The sequence below is a fragment of the Carcharhinus amblyrhynchos genome, chromosome 5 (genome assembly GCF_965287045.1).
Source record: "Carcharhinus amblyrhynchos chromosome 5, sCarAmb.v2.hapA, whole genome shotgun sequence".
Taxonomy (NCBI): domain Eukaryota; kingdom Metazoa; phylum Chordata; class Chondrichthyes; order Carcharhiniformes; family Carcharhinidae; genus Carcharhinus; species Carcharhinus amblyrhynchos.
This window is the reverse complement of record NC_137328.1, coordinates 38,284,678-38,307,289: the sequence shown is the minus strand read 5'-3', so window position 1 is coordinate 38,307,289 and position 22,612 is coordinate 38,284,678. Positions and strand designations below refer to the sequence as shown.

The 22,612-nt window shown below is 38.6% G+C and overlaps 1 protein-coding gene across 2 annotated transcripts in view; it reads left to right on the top strand.

The window, feature by feature from the left end:
* mllt3 (MLLT3 super elongation complex subunit) overlaps positions 1-22,612 on the top strand; it is a 139,549-nt gene that overhangs the window by 100,474 nt on the left and 16,463 nt on the right. The window contains exons 6-9 of one of the 2 annotated variants that reach the window (XM_080188677.1): positions 7,251-7,332; positions 11,523-11,637; positions 14,603-14,705; positions 19,686-19,754. In XM_080188677.1, the coding sequence (XP_080044803.1) occupies positions 7,251-7,332; positions 11,523-11,637; positions 14,603-14,705; positions 19,686-19,754 (369 nt within the window). The remainder of the gene's footprint in view (positions 1-7,250; positions 7,333-11,522; positions 11,638-14,602; positions 14,706-19,685; positions 19,755-22,612) is intronic. The other variant, XM_080188678.1, reaches the window with a different exon arrangement.

Below are 22,612 nucleotides of genomic sequence, written 5' to 3'. Positions count from 1 at the left end.
ATATTTCTCCATTTTATTTCCCCTGAAAGGAGGTAATTGATTTGATCAGAGTGACCTTCACTGGTGTCTGTTCCATGTCATCTACTACTTTATGATGGGGAAAATAGATTTTTCTGTTCACATCTCTCGAGGTTTTTAAAATTTTGACTCAAGTGCAGAGATCTAAGAAAGTTATTTGACCCGAGCAGTGAGGACAGGAATATTGGCCAAAATTGACCCTCTTCCGGTGGGTGTAGTTTAGCTCAGAGCACAAAGGCCAGTGCCGTCTTTGTTGTTCTCCTCTGGACTCTTAAGCGATTTCTCAGCATATTGTAAAAAGGGGGTTGAAACTATTATAGACTTGTTCCAAATATGATCCCATGAATTGTCTATTTAAGATGACAATAACTATTTTTGATTTGAACACAGCAAGATTACTACATAACTATCATAGATTCATATTGTTTTTGAAATATCATGTTAATTTATAAGTATTGCTTGAAGTCTAATTTTGATAAATGTGTACCCTGTCAAGTTGCATTAATATTGCTATCAATATAATTGAAACACTGCCCACTGTTGCAATGCTCTATTGGTATTTAAATGGAAAGAAATTAAAAGCAAGACACAACTCTCCTTAAATGTTTATTTTAAGGAATGAGATCCAGGAAGAGAGATGTGGGTTGGGTTCTGTTTTTATGAGTTTCTTACTGGTGACTGGCTAGCCAGAGCATGTGTTCAAGGATTGTGATTTATTGAAGACGCTTGACCATGTGTTTACTGTCAGCTAGACACTCAGACAGACAAACAGCCTGTAAATTGCATTAAAAAGACATCAAAGTGCATCTCATTATCCCAGAAGTCCATAGACTTAACAATGGTTTACCACCCTAGTTGGTCCTTTAGGCTCCAGTAAGTATCCTCATCCTTTCACAATGGTCAGATACTTGTAATGGTCTAGCTTTAGCACCATTGTGCTTTGTGGTAGCTTTTGATCATCCCAAGGGCACAATCCAGCCTTGATGTCAAAAACTGTATGATTTTAAAATGGAGGATTTTTCAGTTGGTTCAGAGAAGACACATTGGCCTTTACAGTTGTGGCATAAATTTTTCTTTCCCCTCCCATTACCTCTTTTCTCCCACCCCCACTCAATAGCCTCCCCAACTGCTCGAAATGTATTCAAAAGGAAAATTAAGTGTGTAAACTGCTGATCACAGTCTAATGAATACAAGTCCTGAAGAAATACTGAAAGAATAAATGAAGGAACTTGCACTAAATATTTAATTTTTACTACATAGCTGGCTAGATTTTCTTGTGTGCATTATAGAGCATGACATTAGATCAAATGTTGCAGAAATTGCTTTTTTTTTCTTTTTTGGAATTGGGGCAACAGAGGTGGCAGCAGTATTCTGCTGAGATCCCTACACATAAAAGGCTTTGTAAAGTGTATATGATGAAGATGAAGCCATGGTTTCCTTTGAATCAGCAGGAGGGCATTAGGAAAAAGAGCGCCTTTGAAAGCTATAAATTTTCCAGTGGACCTGTGCATAAATGGGTACATCTCGATGCAAGTCTCGTTAGTTTGTCTGGAACCAGAAAATGAGTAAAACAGGAAGAAGACACAGTTTCCGCTGTCAAGGGTCTGTCCTAGCGTTTATTTATTTTTTTGGGAAGGGAAATGAGTCCTCCTTTGTTGCAGGATGTCTTCACGCTAATTCTGGTCCATGAACCATCCATTCAGTGATTAGTAATCACAGGGTAAGTGGTCAAATGCCCCAAGTGAATGAAGCCATAAATACCACAGTCTTTGGGATAACAGATAGTAAAACTGTCAAGAAACACATTTAGTGTTGAAGATTGCCTCTGCTTTCTAGAGGTGTCAAAACCAGCAGAATGGCAACTTTTTTTTACATCTAGAACCAACAGGACTGCTTTGTACTCTTGAACAGAATGCCTACTGAACATCTAGCAAGCAGGCAAAATCTTATTCTGTTATATACCATTTATCATTTGTGTTGTAAGTCTCTCCATTGAGATTGTGTGACATGTCTTTTACATTAATTGATAAAGAGGATTTTAATTTCATTGAGAGGGAAATAATAAACATAAATGAGAGAAATCTGTGATCCCATCCATCTCGGCTTTTCATTCCCATGTTATCAGTGATTTGTCCAAAATGACTTTATCTTGGAAGCTTGGATATTGATTAGCTAACTACCACCAAAATAGTTGCATATTTCATTGTAGTTGCTTGCTTGTTTCATCACTGTCCCTCTTGGGTGTTTCTTACTGGATACAAGTTGGTTATTTTCTATAGAAAATTGATTTAATACCACTATTCTCCCAATATATATCAATTATGACCATATAAGTGCATTTTTGCTGTTTAATGGGCATTCTATTTTCTAACTGTTCAAAGTTTGACAAAAAAAGGCACTGAAGTTTTGGGTTTTTTAAGCAAATGACACAAGTGATAGTTACTGGATGACTTCAGGAAGAAATACATTTTTTAAATAGCTAACAACTTTATTCCATTACCCCATTAACTTTTTAATAAATTTGTGTAATTTACACTATACAATCTGTAAAGCTATACCATAATCAATTTTCAATTTCTGAGCACTGCATTTTGTTACAGTTGAGTTATGATTTTTAATGGAAATCAAAAGAACAGTTATTTTGTAAAGCCTGCATCAATTTGCAGAATTAGTCATTGCATCCAGGGGTTTAGATTTTTATTGGTTTTATTATCTGAATTCCAAGTTGGATTGTTTTGTAATCATTGAGTATTTTCCATATAATCCAACACCAGCTTTTTTGTTTCTGCTTGTTAATATTTAAATTTGCCTAGGATAAATTCAGTTTAGGGTTAAGGTTCGGCAAACCTTTTCACCGTAATGCAGTCCCTCCCAACGTCACTTGAAGATCAAAAGACGTGGGTGATTCTCTGGTCCCATGCACACAGGCACAAATTGCATTATGGCCAGAAACACTCATGAGAGGGGCCAAACACTATTTGTATTGGAGATAATTCACTTTGAGATTCTCCTTGCCCCGGCCAGTGACTGTAATCTGATTTGTGCCCAGCAAGGACGTGAACCAGATGAGCATATTTAAATCGTTATTAGCATCTTTAGATTTGGCTTTAAGCTAACTTCAGCCCCTTCAAATCTCCTACCCACCAGCATAAAGTGAGGCTGGCATGAATCACTACTGATCTCCACCTGATAACCATGCTGGGGCAGCTCAGAGGCCATTGAAGCCCCCAAGTGAACAGGAATGTGGTTGAGAAGTGCTCTGGCACTGCTAAGGGGCAGGGCTTGAGGAAGCATGAAGAATGGAGGGTGCTTTGATGACATCCTAACAGGAATTTGCTCACTTGGGAAGGGATGAAGCTGATGCAGTGAGTGGGCAGATACTCTTTGTCAGCAAAAGGGGCAGGGTTCTGTAGGGGTGTCTGAAGATGGAAAAGTATGCTCGATTTTTCTGAAGAGCAGGCTGTGTCAGCGTCTGTATACGAGAAATCATTCCAAGCTCAAAGTTGAAAAAAGATGGGTGGATTCTAACTGTGATGCTCTGCAGCTTTCAGTACAGATCACCAAATCACCCTCTTCTGTATTGTTTAGATCAGTGGGGATGCCTTGTTTGATTGCATTCTTACCTGTTTTGTTAGAGCATCCAGTATTGGCTTTTCTGTCTGCTCTCAGACTCTCAGCCTGAGTTCCCGGGAAGCTTTCTGTTGCCTCCTTGCCTTTCCTTGCCTTTGTGTGCATGCTGTCCCTTGACAACATTGGGGCCACTTCTGTATGTTTACTAATGACACCCAGCTTTAACTATTCCGCATCTTTCTTCACTGCTTCTATATTCTAAATCTACCTGTCCAGTTTCAGATGATGAGCATTGGAAAATATTGTTCTTTGCCTCTCAAACTTTTCAGCCTTGCCACTATCCTCCTCCCTGAACATTGTAGCAAGCTGTTTCAGACTTTTTATCTCATTCAATCAGATACTAAGGGTGGAATGCCCCCAAGTACCCACCTTGAAGGTCAGGAAAAACTGAACTGTACAGCACAGGAAACGGGCCCTTCGGCCCTCCAACTGCTGGACACTTATGTAAAACTAATTTGTATCTTGTTTGACTGCCATGAAATGTGTTTGGAAAAAGATGGTATGCAAATGTCGGGACTTGCCTAAATGCCTGGGGCTGCCTCAGGAGTTTGGGATAGAGGTTGGCTGAAACCCTGGATCCTGGAACACCACAGTAGTGGGGATGAATCTGCAGGTGGACCTTCCAGATCCAATGCCTGGAGGGGCTCCAGCCTCAATGTTCCTGGAGAACCATATTCTTAGATGGTCCATATTCTTTTTCTAATCGTGGATCACATTCCAGTGCACCCCCACCCCTTTCCTGGACTCAGTCTCAAGACAAGAGAATTCCACCCTAACATTTTGAAGTAATCACATGGCCATTATTCACTTCCACTGTTAATCTGTCCCTATGTCAGCCATCTCTGCTGAATCCCTCATAGTTGCATTTGTCCATTCTAGGCTCACATGTTTCAATGCCCTCCTGGTGAGCTGCTTATCTGAAGCTGATTTCCTACACTTAAGTTTGCTTCCTTCTCGTTGCTCTTCCATTGTTGACCATGTCTGCAGCCAGCTGGATCCTGTGTTGTAGAAATCCCTCTCTTAACCCCTGTGCCTCTCCATCACCTTTTTCTTTGTTAAAACAGATTCCAAACCAATTTTTAGTGACTTTCTTCTCCTGCATTAAAGACTCTACAAATGTGGGGACAGAAAGAAGTTGGCAGACTATGGAAACAGAGGTTAGATGGACAAGAGATGTAGCAAAACAGTAAGAAAGATGTTCAAGAAATAAAAATGTAAGTTTGTGTCCAAAGAGAAACTGGTTGACGAATAGAGAAAAAGTAATCTTGATAGTTGATTATAAGTGAACAGTATAGATGTGTAGTGAGGAAACCACTGGAGAAAGCGGAGGAAAGGATCATTCAGAATTATGGAGATGCAAGCAGTGGTAATGGAGAAATGAGGCTACAAGACACTGAAATTTGCATATTAACATCCACCAAAATGTGGACACATTGACTTGCATGCACATGTTGAGGAGATTACTGGAGAAAAGCATATTTATTAGATGAAGAAAGTGGAAGAGTCATGAGAACTCTCCACAATATAATTAAGGTGCACACATAAGTGAGCAGAGGAGTCATTGAGATCTGCCTTGAGAGTTTTTGCATTCCGTCTTAATAATCTTGGCCTTGATTTCTCAAAAATTGGATGTAATTTACTGAGGGTTTTTTCACATTGCGCATTTTAACTGCTTTGCTTGTTTGCATAATATGTGGAACACGTAAAAAGCATTTGGTAGTTTTCAACATTTCAGTGACAACAAGTGTTTTCTTGGGTCGTATTCACCTTTTTGATACAGTCAGTTGAAACTACATAAATGATGCAGGGTGTCTAATTTTGCAGATTAAAGGAAAAATCTGGTCCCTGCAGTTAAGTGGCCAGTATGGGTCATGTATCTTTTCTTCCAATGCCAACCTACTTCCAAAAAATTAACTTATTTGCTCTGCCTGTTATTTTAAAAGTGATGAATTACATGGAATTATATGCATATGAAAGGTTGCAATTATTTAGTGTTTCTACATTTTAGTGATTTTGCTTCTAAGCAATGAAAGTTAAGGGAGTTAATGTTTGTTTCACCTTTTCATCTGTTTGCCCTGTCCTCCGTCCACTATTTGTCTCCCCCCCCCCCCCCCCCCCCCCCCCACACACACACACACACACACACACACACACACACACACACACACACACACACACACACACACATATCTCTTGCCCAGTAATGCTTATCACTAGTTCACTGAGATGAATTGTTCCTGGGGTGTGTGGATTGTGGGGTGAAGCAATTACAGGCCCTAAATCACCCTCCTCATTAGGATGCTACAATTACTTGATTTATGAGCAGAAGCAACTGTTAAGATCATCAAAGATGTCTGCATGTAAGTGGTTTTCCTTCATGGCTTTGGTTTCAATGCCATAAAACTCACATTTTTAGCGTGATTCAGTTATCCACACTGATTTGCTACCTCACATTTGTCAAATAGTCCAGTTTTCATGGTGGTATTTCCATTACTGACCTACTAATGGAGAACTGCTGAGAATTACCTAATGCTGTGCACAAAAACAAAATATCTGTGAAACCAAATGGACTGGTACAGCAACAAGGGTCAGGAAGCTGCTTTCTTTGAAGGTCGGGGAATGCAAATGTTGTCCTAGGTTCTAGTACGCTAAATCAGGGAATTTTTGAATCGCTTGTTCTGAAGGCTTTTTTACCTAGGATCTGTTTAATTCATTTTCTGTTACATTATTATGACTATTATTTCTAATACTTTTAAAGGATTTCACAATTTCAGATAAAATGTTACTAACACCAAGGGACTCCACAAAGATCCTCCTGTACTTATTGCGATCAAGTTATGGGAATCAATTACGTGCAATATTCAGGCATTGATTTTGATAAACACCTGTAATTGGCAAAGCAGAAGAGCAATATAAAAGCAGAAAAAGCATATACTCCAGCGCAGGCATGTTGAACCAAATTATCTGTTTCTATTCTGTTAAAATATTGCATAATTGCATTGTATTATGTTAAATAACTGCATCAACTCCCCTACCCCTTCAACACAAATTCAAAACCAAAGTGTTGAACCACTTTGTAAACTTATTTTTTGGGATTCTGGCAACAATTATTAACTGCAGGATTAAAGTTTTTGTTGAAACTAAATAGGAAAATTCATAAATTATGAATTATGAAATACAAATGAGACCTGCTGGGAGTACACAAGAAATAGAGACTGGTTGATAATTGGAGTGGAGGAGAGACTGAAGTCTTTATCTGGAATATGAACCATTGGACAATTATTCTAAGTATTCTTGCACACAAAAATATTCATGTCCATCAAGTCATGAATTTTGATTCTATTTCTGTGCCTATTATCTCTCAGCCCTGGAGCTTGATGTTTTGCTGCCTCATGTTTTAAATTGAGGGAGAGAAATCAACAGATTTAACCTAGTTCTGCAAACATTTTAGCATAAGGGAACCTGAACAATAATGTACAAGATGACATTTCCAGCAGACAAATCTGCTCTTAGAATAATTTTTAATTGGTAATTATTTTGACTAAATGTTTTGGGGGTAGCCACTGTAACAATATTAATTCGATCTGCCTTTTATGTTCAAGTCTCAACAGCCAAGTCCTGCTGGCTCCAGTTCCAGTTCAAATTCCAGTTCAAGTTTTACTCCGTCTCAAAACAACAGACAAGGTAAAGATTTAAAATACTATCAGTTTCATATATTTTCTGTACGTCCTGATGTCGTCTGTAAACAAGACAAAAAATTGACTCTCAAACTTCCCCTCCTGTCCTCAAATCCTCTAATGCAGAAAACTAGTCTTGTGGTTCATCTCAAGTGCAGCAGGGCTTCAATGTATTAGTAAAACTTAACACTGTACTCAGTGCAAGCTGGTACAGTACTTGATATTTCATGTCATGGTTCAGTCATTTTCATCTTTTAACACACATTTTATATTTTTCCTATTCCGTTGTCAGAGACAGGAGCATTCCTAACACATCTTTGGGGCATGCAACTCAATTCTTTTCACCATTCTTTTTACCCTCCTGAATGCTTATTGCTTTAAATTGAATTATTTGGATACTGTGAAGAATTTTTGAATGTTTTGTTTTGAAGTTGAGTCGTGGCCCAAATATCAATTTATCTTTTGAACACTTAAAGATGTCCAGCAGAAGTGGTTAATTGTGCAACCTGCAGAATCCTTTTTCAAGAATAATAGAAAATGTAAAACTGTTCAAAGCACCTCCTTTCATTGCTCACTTTTATCTTTCCTGAGCACTATGTTCTCTGTTATACTTGTTACCATTCTCTGGGGTCAGCCATATTTTAGTATCAAGTTGTCGCTATAATCACAACAGCCTCCATTTCATAAGAACATAAGAAATAGGAGCAGGAATAGGCCATCTAGCCCTTCAAGCCTGCCCCGCCATTCAATAAGATCATGGCTGATCTGAAGCAGATCAGTTCCACTTTCCCGTTTTCTCCCCATGACCCTTAATTCCTCTGTCTATCAGAAACCTATCTACCTGGGACTTAAATGTATTTAGGGAGGTAGCCTCCACCACTTCAACGGGCAGAGAATTCCAGAGATTCACCACCCTTTGAGTGAAGAAGTTCCTCCTCAACTCTGATCTAAACTGCACCCCGCCCCACCTTATCTTGAGGCTGTGTCCTCTAGTCCTGCTATCGGGCATTTCAGGCATCTTTCTTATAATGCTTCTATGTCTTTCAAGTCCTTGACAGTTATTCTCTCCTTTTTTGGATTTGCACATTTTTGCCTACTCATTTCTTATCTTGTGTACCTCCTGCAGTATTTATACGTGCTATTGGATGTCTTCCACTTTTTGATTTTTCCACTTGGGAAAATGGAAGAGAATTGATTTCAGATGTTTGGCATAATCTGGAACAACTGCTAGAAGAGTAGAAGTATCTGATTCCTTTGGAAATTCAAAGGGCAATTGGACATGTGTTTGAGAATTGGCAGTTATGGGGAAAATGGCTAATGTTTGGGACTGAATTGAGCAGCTATTTAGCCATTTTAAAACTACATGAATCCTCAACAAACGTTGGAACCAATTTGCAGATATCTGTTCAGGAAATGACTAATTGTTGTGGTTTGCTTTACTAGTTATTGGTTGAGAAGAATGTTAGCCAGATTATCAGAAGAAATTGCTCTTCAATTAGTTTTACAAATTCAGGGACATCTCATCAGAAACCTGGTGGCTGTGATCAATGTTTTACTCCTGTGATACTAACTGAAATGTCACTTTTTATATAATGTGCTAAAATCAGTGTATCTTGAATCTTTTGACTAAAACAAAGATCCTACTGCTGATCTGATATCCCACTCCTTTAAGGTGGCACCATTTTCACATTAGGCTGCCGCTTGATAGCTTTTTATTTTTTATGAACTCTCATCCAATATTGTAGAGAAACAAAAATGGAATAGGGCTTTAAAGAGGGATTAAGGGGATAGTTTTAGGACAGTTCAACTTGGGTTGCTCTTGCATGGAATCTTGCAGGGAAATTTAGATGGATAAGCAAGAGTGCATGGCGAAAAGAAAATGTGACACAATGAATTGGACCAATTGGGTTGAATCATACTTGAAGTTCATGCGTTTCATTGCTTTTGTAACAAGGCACCATCATTTGGATACACCATACAATGTCAAGCTCTCAAATATGGTTGCAAAAGATGCTATCCATTCCCAGATTATTGAATCCCTGCAAATATCACATTAAGCATTTTCTACCAAGTTTGCAAAGCTTTTGGCTCCAAGGTTTCACAGTCTGTATTCTGGCTGTCCTTCCTGTGATTTTAATTATAGATAGCAAATACATTGTACAGTTGGTGAGGATCAGTTCCTATGGAGCCTTGTTCTCTATCCCACCTGGGCTCCCTTACTGTGCACACTATTGGTCATACCAATCATCTTATCCTCCGGCCTCCAGGGGGAGTTAATTGGGTAGATACTTCTCCTTTTCCCTTTTATCAGAGCTTTCCTCTTTGCACCTCAGCTTTTGACTCTGAGCTGGTGAGATTGAAAATGGAGATATCTACAGCAGATGTGTTTGTTTGGGAGTTGCTATCCACAAACTCCCATGTGCTACAGTCTTAGCACACTTGCTCTACCTGCAAGCATCTGAATTAGAAGCAGGAGTAGGCCATTTGGCCTCGTGAGTGTGCTTTGCCATTCAATAAGATCATGGCAATCCTAGATTATACTCTTGACATTTATTTTTAGTTTGTAATTTTTTTTCTGCATATTCCCCTATACTAAGTGCACAAAAAAAACTGACGCTCAGGCTTGAGTTTTTATGAACCACACCAAGTTTAGAGGGAAAAAGCAAAGCCTCCTTTCCCTTCTGCACCAATTTCTCAACTTTTGCACACACCTGCTCACAATGGATTCCATTTGCAGCCACGCTCATTAATAAGGTGGTCTATTTTGGTTGCACTGTCCAGGACACAGATCTACCTGCATCTGTGTAGTGCCAAGGGATCTTTGTCCGCTAATACTTGATCTGAAGGATGCCACATAAACCTCCGTCCCACTGTACCATTTTTTGTCTATATGACTTGCTCGTGCTTGTATATGTTAAGTCAACACATTTTGACTCTGTGTGCTACCAGCTTAGAATTGAAACCAGATACAAAACAAATCTTGTTGTCAATTCATATTTGGATTCAGTTCTGAACTCTCCTCTTCTAACCAGATTTATCTTCTGTGCCTAGCAATGGGCCTATGCATAACACATTTGTTCAGTCATTTGGCCTTCTTAATCCTCCACTACTGCTGTGAGAAGATACAAAATGATTTCTCTTTAGGCACTGAAATTATGAATTCTTGTTGCTTGAACTGCAGTAAATGTACATAAAAATTACTTATTATTTCAAGGATCCCAAGTTTTCATGTATCTGCCTCTAGGTTAATCAAAATCAGGCTGACTTTTAAATTCAATCTAAAAGGAACAACTGGCATAAAACAAATCCATGGTGTGCATCCAAGTGATTAGTTGTATGATGTGTAATGCCGAAAACCTGAGAATTTATATTGTTTCATTTTTTTAGTTTTCCAATTTCCCTCATGGGTCAAGTGTTCCCAAGACTATGTTCATATCCCCACTAGGTGCTGAATTAACTGGGATCAGAGCTGCAGTTGTTATTGTTCCATTTGGTTAGATGAACCATAGAAGAGGAAGGGGGAAGACAGAGGTGTACTGCTAATGTCATGAGACTAGTAATTCAGGAACCCAGGTGTGAAATTCTCCCACAGTCAGAAAGATATGCTGGCTAGGTGCATTGGCCATGCTAAATTCTCTCTCAATGTATCCGAACAGGTGCTGGAATTTCTGCAGGGGATTCTCACGTAACTACTTGTAAGCCTACATGACACTAATAAACATTTTTAATAATTGAAAAGCTAGTCAATAATACTCATTAGAACAATTGCTGATTTGTCATAAAAGCCCATCTAATCCTTTAGGGCAAAAAGATCTGCCATCTGTACTTGGTCTGGCCCACATATGGCTCCAGACCCACAGCAGTGTTGTTGATTCTTAACTGCTTCGCAAATGGTATGTAAGTCTGCCCATCCCTAATTGCCTCGGAACAATGCATTCCGGCCTTACAAGTGACATCCACGTACTGTGCAAGAATAAATAATAAGAAAGAATAAATTGACCAACATCCCTGTCCTTCATTTCCTAAATGTTGATCCCTGTGGAAGGGAATATTTAAGAACTAGACATAATTGCAATGTAATTTCTTCAATAGTAAAATAATTTTGGCTTCTCCATGGAGTCCATCTGCTATGATCCAAATAGCCGCCTCCTGTGCTGTAACCATTCTGTAATGTTCCTTACCTTTGTTTTTGAACAGGTCCACTGAGATCTATAATGGAGGACCTCCATTCTGAAGGCAATGAATCAGATGAAAATGAGAATGGAAGCATGTCTGATGTAGAGAGATCATTAAATACTCATTGTGGAAGAAGGTAATTTAAGCAAGGTTTAAATAGATATCTATTTTTTGGCATTGTCCATCAGCTGTGTTCACATTCAATTGTGTTAAAAGCCTTAATTATATTTAGCACTGTTAACTACACAGTGTATGAATTAGAGAAAGTTGTCTTTGAAACCTAAAACCTAAAAATTGATTATTTCTAGTAATTATGCTGACTATATTTTATTCAGTGGTAACTGTCAAAGCAAATATCCATAGTCATCTTTAGTTTAAACAAGGCATGATCCCCTGTTTAGTTGAAGATCATGGGCAAGGTGCAATGAATGCTCATGCACATTATTGCTTCCTGGATGTGTTTGTAGCCCTTTAGCTACGTAAATATAAGCCTGCTACATCAAATGAATGTGTATTCTTGAACGTGACTTGTTTAATACCTGCAATAACATGGTACAGTAGTGATGCAGGTGAGCCTGTACTTTTTTTCCCATGTACTTTGAAATGAAGGCAGGTTCACTGATAAGAATTTCTTAACCAAATAAAATAGTCAGAAGCTATATTTAATATATGTTGCCATGACATGATGCTTTGCTAACGTAAGAGACAAAGTGAGTCTCCACATTGTTTGCTGTAATGTTATTTTCCACACTGTAGTTTGAAAGTTGATTTGAAATAACTTTGTAGCTCTTGGAGTGATGCAATAATGCATAAAATATCTGATTATAGCTCTCTTTACTGTGGTGTGCATATACATAAATATTAACGATAGACTTTTTTATCATTACTCTGAAAGCTAAATGTAGAACAAGTCATTTGTAAGGTTGCCACTCTTCAGACACAGGTAACTACAATACCAGACAGCAATCCCTGTTATATGATCATAGTGCAGAAAAGGCCTTTCAGTCCATTTGAGTCTGCACCAACACCCAGGGATGTGGATTCGATTCCTGGCTTGGGTCACTGGCTGTGTGGAGTTTGCACATTCTCCCTGTGTCTGCATGGGTTTCCTCCACCTGCTCTGGTTACCTCCCACAATCCAAAGATGTGCGAGTTACGCGAATTAGCCATGTGAAATTGTCCATTAGTGTCAGGGTGAATAGCAGGGTAAATATATGGGGTTACGGAGATAGGACCTGGGTGGGATTGTTGTCAGTGCAGACTCAATGGGTTAAATGGCCTCCTTCTGCACCGTAGGGATTCTATGAACACGCGAAACACCTGACCTCTCGCCCTATCTCATTTACCAAGTCTGTGTTTGTTTCTCTGCGGAAATATCAATGAGTGATTCATGGGAGGGAAATTAAGGTACATAAATAGAAAAGAGAAAAATCTCAAGAAGTACTGTGGTGTGTCTTTTGCCGGTTTGTCAGTAAAATTGCTACACAAATATAGACTGGATTCAAATATTTAGATTCTTAGAAACATGACATCCAACATTTTCTCCACTTGAATAGATTTTTGTTTAATTTGCTATCTTCTTGTTGCACTTACTCAATCTTTCCCATGTGACTAGATCTGTATGAACAATCCTATATTACTAGTTTTGATGTAAAACCTGTTGCCCTTGGCTGCTTTGTTATTATTTTCATGTTAAGTGCTAATTTATGCATATGTGTGCACTACTCGCTGCCTCTCTTCTAAAGGAGGTTATGCTCTAGTTCTTCAAGACACGAGTTAGACCTCAGCTTGAGCATTATATACAGTCCTAAGTTTTATACTACAGGAAGCATGCGACTACAAAAGGTTTACAACAATGGTTCCAGGGATGAGAAACTTCAATTGTGAGGGCAGATTGGAGAGATTAAGACTGTTTTCCTTGGACAGAGAAAGGGTAAGAAGAGATTTGATAGAGATGTTTGAAATCATGAAGAGGGTTGGACAGAATAGATGGGGAGAAACTGTTTCCGTTCTTCAAGTCAAGACCGAGAGCGCATTGCAAAAGAAGCAAATGTGATGTGAGAAAAAAACTTTCAGGTCTGTCGTGCACTTCCTGGAAGTGTGGTTGTTGCAGGTTCAATCAAGGCATTCCAGAAGGCATTAGGTGATTACGTGAATGCGCAGTATATTCGAACAGGGCAGAGGGAACGGCACTAATTCATGATGCTCATTTACAGAGCTGGTGCAGCCATGATGGACCAAATCGTTGCCTCCTGCACCATAACAAATCTGTGATTCTATGAAGTAGATCAGATCCAATCCAATTAGATCTGACTCAACCCAATTAGAAAATCAAACAGCATCTGAGGAGTGAAACAGTGTTAATGTTTTAGGTTGTGATGATCCTCCTTCAGAACTGAAGGATGAAGAGTCATTCCGTTAACTCTTTCTCTCCTCCAAATACTGTCAGACCACCTTGCAGCATTTTCTGATTTTTATTTCAGATTTCCAGCCTCTGCAATATTTTGCTTTTGTTTCAATTAAGAAGTTATTTTACTTTTCATAGTCTCCTCGTTCAGGTAACTTCAATACCATTGCACAATGTGGATTTAGATTATGAAACTGGGATGACCATCAGAGTTACAGGAAAAACAACAAAACTGGCGTGTTTCCTGTATAAAAAGGTTGAAGAGAGTCTGCTCACATGGTCCTCATGCACTACAAAGTCGTTTTATTTCATGATCAGAAAATACTGGAGAAGAGTTTGGTCTAGCGTAGCTGCACCAGCTCTGTAAATGAGCATCATGGTTTAGTGCCATTCTCCCTGCCCTTTCCCCAACCATTTAATTGGTATCTTTCCTTGAGAGTTATCTCAGAGGTTAATCTGAAGAAATGCAATTAACAAAAAGAGACTTAAAAACATATTCATCCTTTTTATGAAGAAATAATGTTGTGCATACGGTGGGGAGGAGAGAAATAATATTGAATCAGTGAAAATGATTAACATTTAGCAAAGACACATTTTAAGCTGTAAAGTTAATCTAGCACATCCATGTCCATATAAGGATTTCCTGCACCTCTATGTGGCTGTTTGTGCTTAACCTTTCTTTTCTTTATTACAGAATGAGTTTGAGTGATGGGAGTGACAGTGAGAACAGTAGCAGTTCTTCTCCACCCAGAAATGAAGCACCTCCAATACTAAAAGCTAACAACAGCAATAACCAGGTATGAGAAAAAAACATGCAATAAACTGCAAACAGCCCTGCACAGATTACTTCAAGAAAATTGAATCCAAAATCTTTGTTAAAATCATCAGGGTCTTTGAAATTTTGCATTGTTAGTCACCTGCTATAAATCTAGCTTGTTGCACACTGATCGTAAGTTATAATTCATATTGCAATAATTCATGAATATGTATCTTATTCAGTACTGTTGGTCATCCTGTGAGTAAATCACTACTTGTAGTGCCTGTTCATTAGTAAAATATTTTAATCAACCTGGTTATGATTTACATCCTTTGAAAGACTCTTTGAGGCACCCTTCACTGATCCTGAATTTGTAACCTCAAATGCCCCTGCCAGCCAGAAGCTAATCTCACCACTCTCACCCCCAGATATTGCATTAGATTATCATTCCTGCCTAGTCTGCATTTATTTCCAGAATGTCTTAACTTTTGGACAAGATTTTCATCACCTATGACCTTAGTTGATAGCATGGCTTTGAAAGTTGTCTCTATATGAGTTGACTCAGGCACTTCACTGAAGCCTAGTCATAGTTGCAACTGCCCATCTTGTTTCAGCTGTCTCGGTGACATGGTTCTTAAAGTAGAACTTGGTTTTCCCCTTTCCCATTACTTTGGGAATCTTAGTTGCTTTAACCTAGTTTAAAATTGCTCCTTCACTATTGCTGCATCCTAAGTTTTTCTTCTTGAATCTCCCACCTTTGTAGTAAACAGTGAAGCAGTGACTCACCTCAGCGATTTCAATCCTATTCTCTCTTCTCCCTGCCCCACTTTTTAAATTCAGTAACTTCCTGCCTGCAGCAGTCAATGTTGCATGCTATCAATCTCCCCCTCTAAGTTGCTACATATCTCTTTCCATTTATGAACTGCTATGAAAACCAACTCAAACAAGATTTTGGTCACCCTTGCTCATCGTAACCCATTTGACTTGGTCATTTTATTTGTCTCTGTCAAACATTTCAGGGTGTTTTCTTACATTAAAGGTGCTATGTAAATTCAAGTTGTAAATTTGACATGAAAATTAAACTTGTCCCAAATTGGCAGCAATGACACTTCTACAATGGATTTCTAAAAGGTGGTAGTGACTTGTGCGATTATTCTTCTCCCTTTCCTCGAAAGGAAATATCTATTCTTATCTTGCCCATGGTCTGAACAAGATGGTTGTGAGCAGGAGTGAACAAATACTGTTGCCTTATCCAGTTGGCTCATGGAGTGTGGCACCTTTTAAATATGTTCTTCATGTTTCAGTCCTAACCTATTAATTTAGCCTTGTACCTCTATTTTAATGTTGAAGTGTGATGACTTGCCATTTGTTTCTGTGCAATTATATTCCATGCTGGGTCTAGTGGAGAGTGGGCAAAAGCATGACAGATGGAATATAATGTGGAAAAATAAGAGGTTATTCACTTTGGTAGAGGAACAGATTTGCAGAGTATTTCCTAAATGGTAAGAAATTAGAAAATGTAGATGTACAAAGGACTTGGGTGTCCTTGTCCATAAGTTACTGAGTTCAGGTGCAATGGGATATTGGAAAATATACCTAGGAAGGCTAATGGAGTGTTGGCCTTATCGCCAAAGAATTTGATACAGGAGTAGTGAGGTCTTGCTTCAATTGTGTAGAACATTTTTATCCAGAGGGTGGTGACAGTCTGGAATGCACTGCCTGGGAGGATGGTAGATGCAGGTTGCCTCATCTTTTAAAAAGTACCTGTATGAGCACTTGGCACATCATAACATTGAAAGTTAAGGGCTATGTGATGGTAGATGGATATAGGGGGAAGTTCAGGTGTTTCTTGCGTCACTGCAGACTCAATGGGCTGAAAGGCCTGTTTTGCACTATGATTCTGTGGTTATGGAAGTGGTGTGTGCAGTTCTGGTCCCCTTACCTCAAAGGACATTATCACCATTGAGGGAATGCAGTGAAGACTCAACAGACTTGCTCAAGGGATGGTGGACTGTCTTTATGAAGAGAGATTGAGGTAACTGGGTCTATATTCTCCAGAGTTTCAAAAAGCGATATGTGATCTCACTGAAACCTACAAAATACTTAAAGGACTAGACAGATTAGATGCAGGTAAGATGTTTTCTTTAGTTGGAGAGTTTAGACCGGGGGGTACAATTTCAAAATAAGGAGGAATCCACTTACAACGAAGATCATAGAATCTGTAGAAACCCTGTAGTGCAGGAGGAGATCAATTTGCCCACCAAGTCTGCACTGACTCTTAAGAGTATTGTATCCAGGCCAAACCCACCTTACTCACCTCCACCCTGCATATTCACCATGGCTAATCCACTTTACCTACACATCCTTGGACACCTAAGGATAGATTTAGAACAGCCAGTCTACCCAACATGCATATCTTTGTGGAGAAATTTCTTTATACAGTGTTATGAATCCTTCGAATTTTTTATCCTACAGAGCCATGGAAGCTCAGTCATTGGATATATCTGAAGTTTAGATTAATAATAACTCAAGGTTATGGGGATTGTGTGGATAAAAGGCATTGAAGTGACTGTTCAGCCATGATCATATTGAATGGTAGAGTACGCTCGATGGGCTTAATGGCTTCCACTTGTTCCTATCTTCCAAAGTTCCATATTGATTTTGGTTTGAGCAAATTTGATTCTGCAATGCTTTTTTTAAACAAACGTATCCCTTGGAACTGTCTTGCTGTGAGTTTCTTAACGTGTGATTTTTATCTGAGGTTCTCTTCCTTTTGACCACTCAAACTGTTTTCTCTGGATTGAACGCCTTTCTCTACTTTTTAAAAGGAAGCCAAGTATCCTATTTTGTACATCTAATCCAAATGAAGAATAATGAAAACCAAACAATACAGTTTGTGAAATTCCAAGGAAATATTCAACTTTGGTATACAAAAGTGTAATAATTTTGTTGCATCTTTTTGCACTAAAAGTAGGAATGCAGAGCTGAACTTTGCCATTCATACCTATAAATACATTGCTGCAAGCAATTGCAGGTGATGACAAGTGGCCTTGGTATTAGACATTATTTTTAAGCTCTCACATAATCTGGCCAGTTGAGCTTCAACTTGCTTAAACTTTATTTTTTTAAATTGAAAATGGACTTGGATCAGCTTTTCAAAACCAAGAAGTTGTGTGCTCAAATGAAACAAGTTGTGAATATCCTGGCAATACTGATAATCCCGAGATTCAGTGATTGTTTTTAATCATCTTGTGTCCTAGGCATGTTTTAGATTCAATGCAGTACCTAGTGAAGGGACTTTTTAGCAAAGTGAAGGTGGATGTTTTCAGCTATAACCACTATTGTGTATTCTTAATACATTGAAGAGATTATGGGTGGGGGGATTCTCCTATCCCGTCTGTGTCACCCTACTCCAACTGAAATTGGAGAATTTGGCGTTCCAACCAAAACTCAGTTCACTATCAACAGTATCAGACAATCCCAGCCGTGAGCGAGGACAGAGATTTTCGGCATAATTAATCTATCATCTATGACTTGTGATGAATGATTTGAATAAATATTGCTCATTTCTATAAGAGCAATATTATAATAATTTCTGCAACATACATCTAACATCAAATTTTCCGTCTCCCCATTCATCTTTACCTGATTCTGACTGTACAAATCATTTTAAATATGGCTTATGTTGTCCAGCAGAAATATTTTTCTGGTTTAAATGAATTGGTACTTAGGGGAGTAAGTTGTCTCTCAACACCAGGTTAAAGTCCAACAAATTTATTTGGTAGCACAAGCTTTCAGAGTGCTGCTCCTTCATCAGGTGAGTTCACAAATCTTGCACTTAGCTGATGAAGGAGCATGCTCCGAAAGCTCGTGCTAACAAATAAACTTGTTGGACTATAACCTGGCATTGTGAGAGAGCTTACTGTGCCTGTCCCAGTCCAATGCTGGCAACGCCACATCATACTTAGGGCAAAGTATCTCTGATAAATGATGCCCGCTTCTCCATTGAATGCCTGTAGTAAGCTCAAGGGTAATAGCGCAGTTTTGCTTCTTTCCAAAGTAAGCTTTTCCAAAAAGTTAGTATGAAATCCAGAGGGAGGAAATGCTGGACTGCTGGACTTGTGTACCTGAATGATCTTTGACTTCTAAAAGTTCTGGTGGTGCTTATGAAAAATGAGGTTTTGTTTGGCCATATCTGCCATATCTATTTGTCGATGGTACTAATAGTGGGTTAGCCAGTGTGTCCCACATGCATTGGCACAAAGCTAACTTCTGTCTTTGGGACACAAAGCAGCAACTAGTCACAAGTACTCCCTCCCTCCCTCCCACCCACCCAAGTTCTGTATTAGCTACTGCTGCAATTAAACAATGAAAAGCAACAGATTTTAAGTAATAATGTACGATCTTTTCATAATAAATTACTACACTGATTCTTCATAGTGCATTTCCTGATTGATTTCCAGTCTTTTCTAATGAACAATGTGCAACATATATAGAACATTGCATCAGACAATATTTTTCACAAAATTCTAGCATGTCAAGAAAGCCCAGAAAATACTTCCAGAAAAATTCAAGATTCTGTCCATGTCTGAAATTTTGGATGCTAAATAATAAGCTAGGGACTTCCTTCTGTAACTATAGCAATTAAATATGACATTCTAAATCAGAGAATCCCAATTATATCAATGTCTTAAATTGGCATTGAAAGTGCAAAATATGTTGCTTTGTAGTTGAAACAATTGGGGGAAAAAAATCTAGAAAATGAAGTGCTCCATTTCTGGGAAGAGGAAGCTAGTTGACAGCATAGAGATATGCAAAAGTCCATAGCTTAGATGGTAAACCTCAAAAGAGAGTGTAGAATTAGGATGGGAAAATTGTAACTCAAAGTCAGGGTGAGTGGAAATCTTAAGACCAGTACTTTCTAATGTAGCAATCTTTTTTTACTGAACCCGAGTACAGACAAAAGTGAATAGCACTGAGGATATTTTTGGCTGAAGTCTTTACGCCTCTGTTATAACAGGTGTTAGAAGTCAAAAGCCCATTAAAGCAAAGCAAACCTGAGAAAATAAAGAATGGTGAATATGACAAGGTAAGCTGTGTTTCTTGCTTTCTTGAAGTTCTTTCATACAGCAGCATATTACAGTACAGAAGTTCAATCAGTGTAGTGTGTCCACCTGTTCTCTTATTTGCCACTGAAAGTAATGCTGCAGAACACTGGCATTTTTCTTTTTAAAGTTCTGATACTGGTACACTTGGCCTGCCTTATTTCTTCTTCATCCACGTACCTTAAGCCCAGTGGGGAAAAGTCGCTGAGGGAGAAACGGGCCAGGCGTTTAAAACTTTTTCATGTCCCTTTTGTCGTGAGTTTTGTTTCCCTAAGTTCCAGAGTGGAACTACCCTGCGCGCCCCCACATCTCCTCTTTCTTTCTATTGACAGCAACTATTGTTCTACCAATGAAAAATTGTAGAACTGACTGCTGTCCTTGAGAATGAGAGAGTTAATGCTTGAGAAGCCATCCTTGTTGCGACTTTTCTAAAGTTCCTTGCTATTTCTGTTGACTTAGTTACATAAAGAGAATTTACAACACAGAAACAGACCATTTGCCTCAACAAGCTCATACCAGTAAGTCACCTTGTAGCAAAATCTGAACATTATGATTTTATGCAATTCTTCAGCTTTAAGTTTGCAGTTTAGTTTACTACTGATCTAGTTTACTATTGATGCATTCAACACAGAAGGACTGCCTCAGTAGTACTGGTCAAGCATGCTTTTGCACAAAGACCTTTGCTGAAGCTGGTATTAAGATGGCTCTTGTGCAAAGTTGCAAGTGTGTATGTTTCAACACCTACCCCAGAATAAGGGAACAGTATTTTTCTAAAATAGATCTAATTGGTATCATGTAACAAAGGTATTTGCTGGCAGAGAAATACATTTTCTGGTATTGCAGGTGCCTTTACCCACACTAATGGTTCAAACGAAGTCCTGGCTAGTCTGATAGAACCAAGGTTCTAATCATACATGGGCAAAAAGCATCATTCAAGATGCTAACATGGAATCAGGGAGCCTCTTGACTTGGAATTTTGGGATGTTCGTGTTTGCACAAAGTAGATATTGTCTCTAGACCTTCCACAACTGATACTTTCCTACTGGGATTATCAAATCTAAAGGATTTGCTTCTTTGGTCTGGCTGTTCAGAATTTCTTATCAGCATGTCTGTGCTGGTTTAATCTCTTCTGCTCTGATTTGGACTCCAGAAGGTCTTTGCTGGTATATAGGAGAACAGTCAAATCATTGTGTGTTTGTCCCTCTAGCTAAATAATATTGGTTGTAGGTCTACTATGAACTGTCCTTTATCTCAGATTGTGGCTCAAGGATGTGATATTAGAGTATGGCAGACTTGTGGAGTTTTTGGGTTTTCCGTAGGATTTTTTTATTTCCTTTTGCACCTTCCCTGTGATCCATCATAAGTTTGATTTCAAAGGTGGTCTTTTTCCATTCTCACTAGGGGTGAGCTGCAGTGGCCTCCACAGGTGCAACTGCTGAAGGTGATGCTTGAGATACAGGCATTATCTAGTTCTGTTTCATATTCTGGAAAATACTGTTTTGGTACTTTAAAGTAGTTGGAATTAACTTCTACTTTCTTGACAGAATTTTGGATATTGTGCGTTCACCTTTTGGGAAAAGAGGCTAGAGATTTGACATAGAACAGTGCAAAAATGTGGAGCAATTCTAATGCTAATTCCATTCCCACTAACTATCTAATGTCTGATCTTAGTTTCAAAAAGATTAGAAATTATACAAATTCAGTTTAATTATTCAATAATATCATGTGCATTAATGAAATAGATTCAGTTTTGTTTAGACTTTTTCAATACTGTTTTAACAACTGCAATCAACAGCCCTATTAGGAAAATTATATGTAAACAGTGCAAGTTAACTGGATGTGTATATGCTTATCCAACCTACCCACTGTTATATGCTAAAATCAGTCTACATGAGCAGAAAGCTGTGCCATTTAACCTGAAGTGTCATTTCTTGACCATTCTAATCTTGCCCAGTTGTTGAATTTTGAAAATGTTTTTCAAGAAAAACAAAGCTATGCTCAAAAGTTTGAGTCACTTTAGAAATCCACTTTATACTCCTGTTGCAAGTGGCGAGGCTTCATTTGAACCTGGGTTCCAGAGGTCAAAGTACCATGCGCTTGATTCACTATACTACCCAGCCAGTTAAATTGAGTTGCATTTTTCTTGAGATACAGTTTGCACATTCTTCAATTTTTACTATTTTGGAGGACAACCATATTATAGCTTTATAACAGTCCAGCTGGTTGGTTGTTTCAGTTGGTAATTGTACTTGAGGTTTCTGTATCAAATGTATTTATGGACTCAGTGGAGAAATTATAGTTATGTAAACTAGGAGGTTGGTGAACCAACATGGGATCATTCCCTTGTCTCTTTCTTGCACTTCACCTTGATCAGAACTATGTGCAGTTTTCAAGGTGCAATTTGACCAGAGCCATGTACAGTATGATCCCTTCCTCCTTTGGAATTGGTTACTCTTCAGTAATGTAGTTTAAAAACCCTATTGACAGTTTTGAGTGCTGCCCGGAATTAGTTGAACACATTTACTGTTGAAGCAATCCTGAATTCTACGTCATTATCTGCTTCATTCTTAGTTTTTCCAATAGAGTGCTCACTTTATTGATTTTTTTCTTATGCAGAGAACTTTACAGATGCATGCTCTAAGCTTTGTCTGCCTTGTTCTGCCCACTTGTCCAAATCATTCTGAAATTTGAGTGAGTGGTTTCTTTGGGTTTCAATTACCTTGTGGATTTTATCACCTGATTGTTTGACATGTTGTTTCTGAATCCAAGTAATCTGATAGAAACACAGAAGATAAGAGGAGAGGCCATTAGGTCCTTTTGAGTCTGCTCTGCCATTCATTGT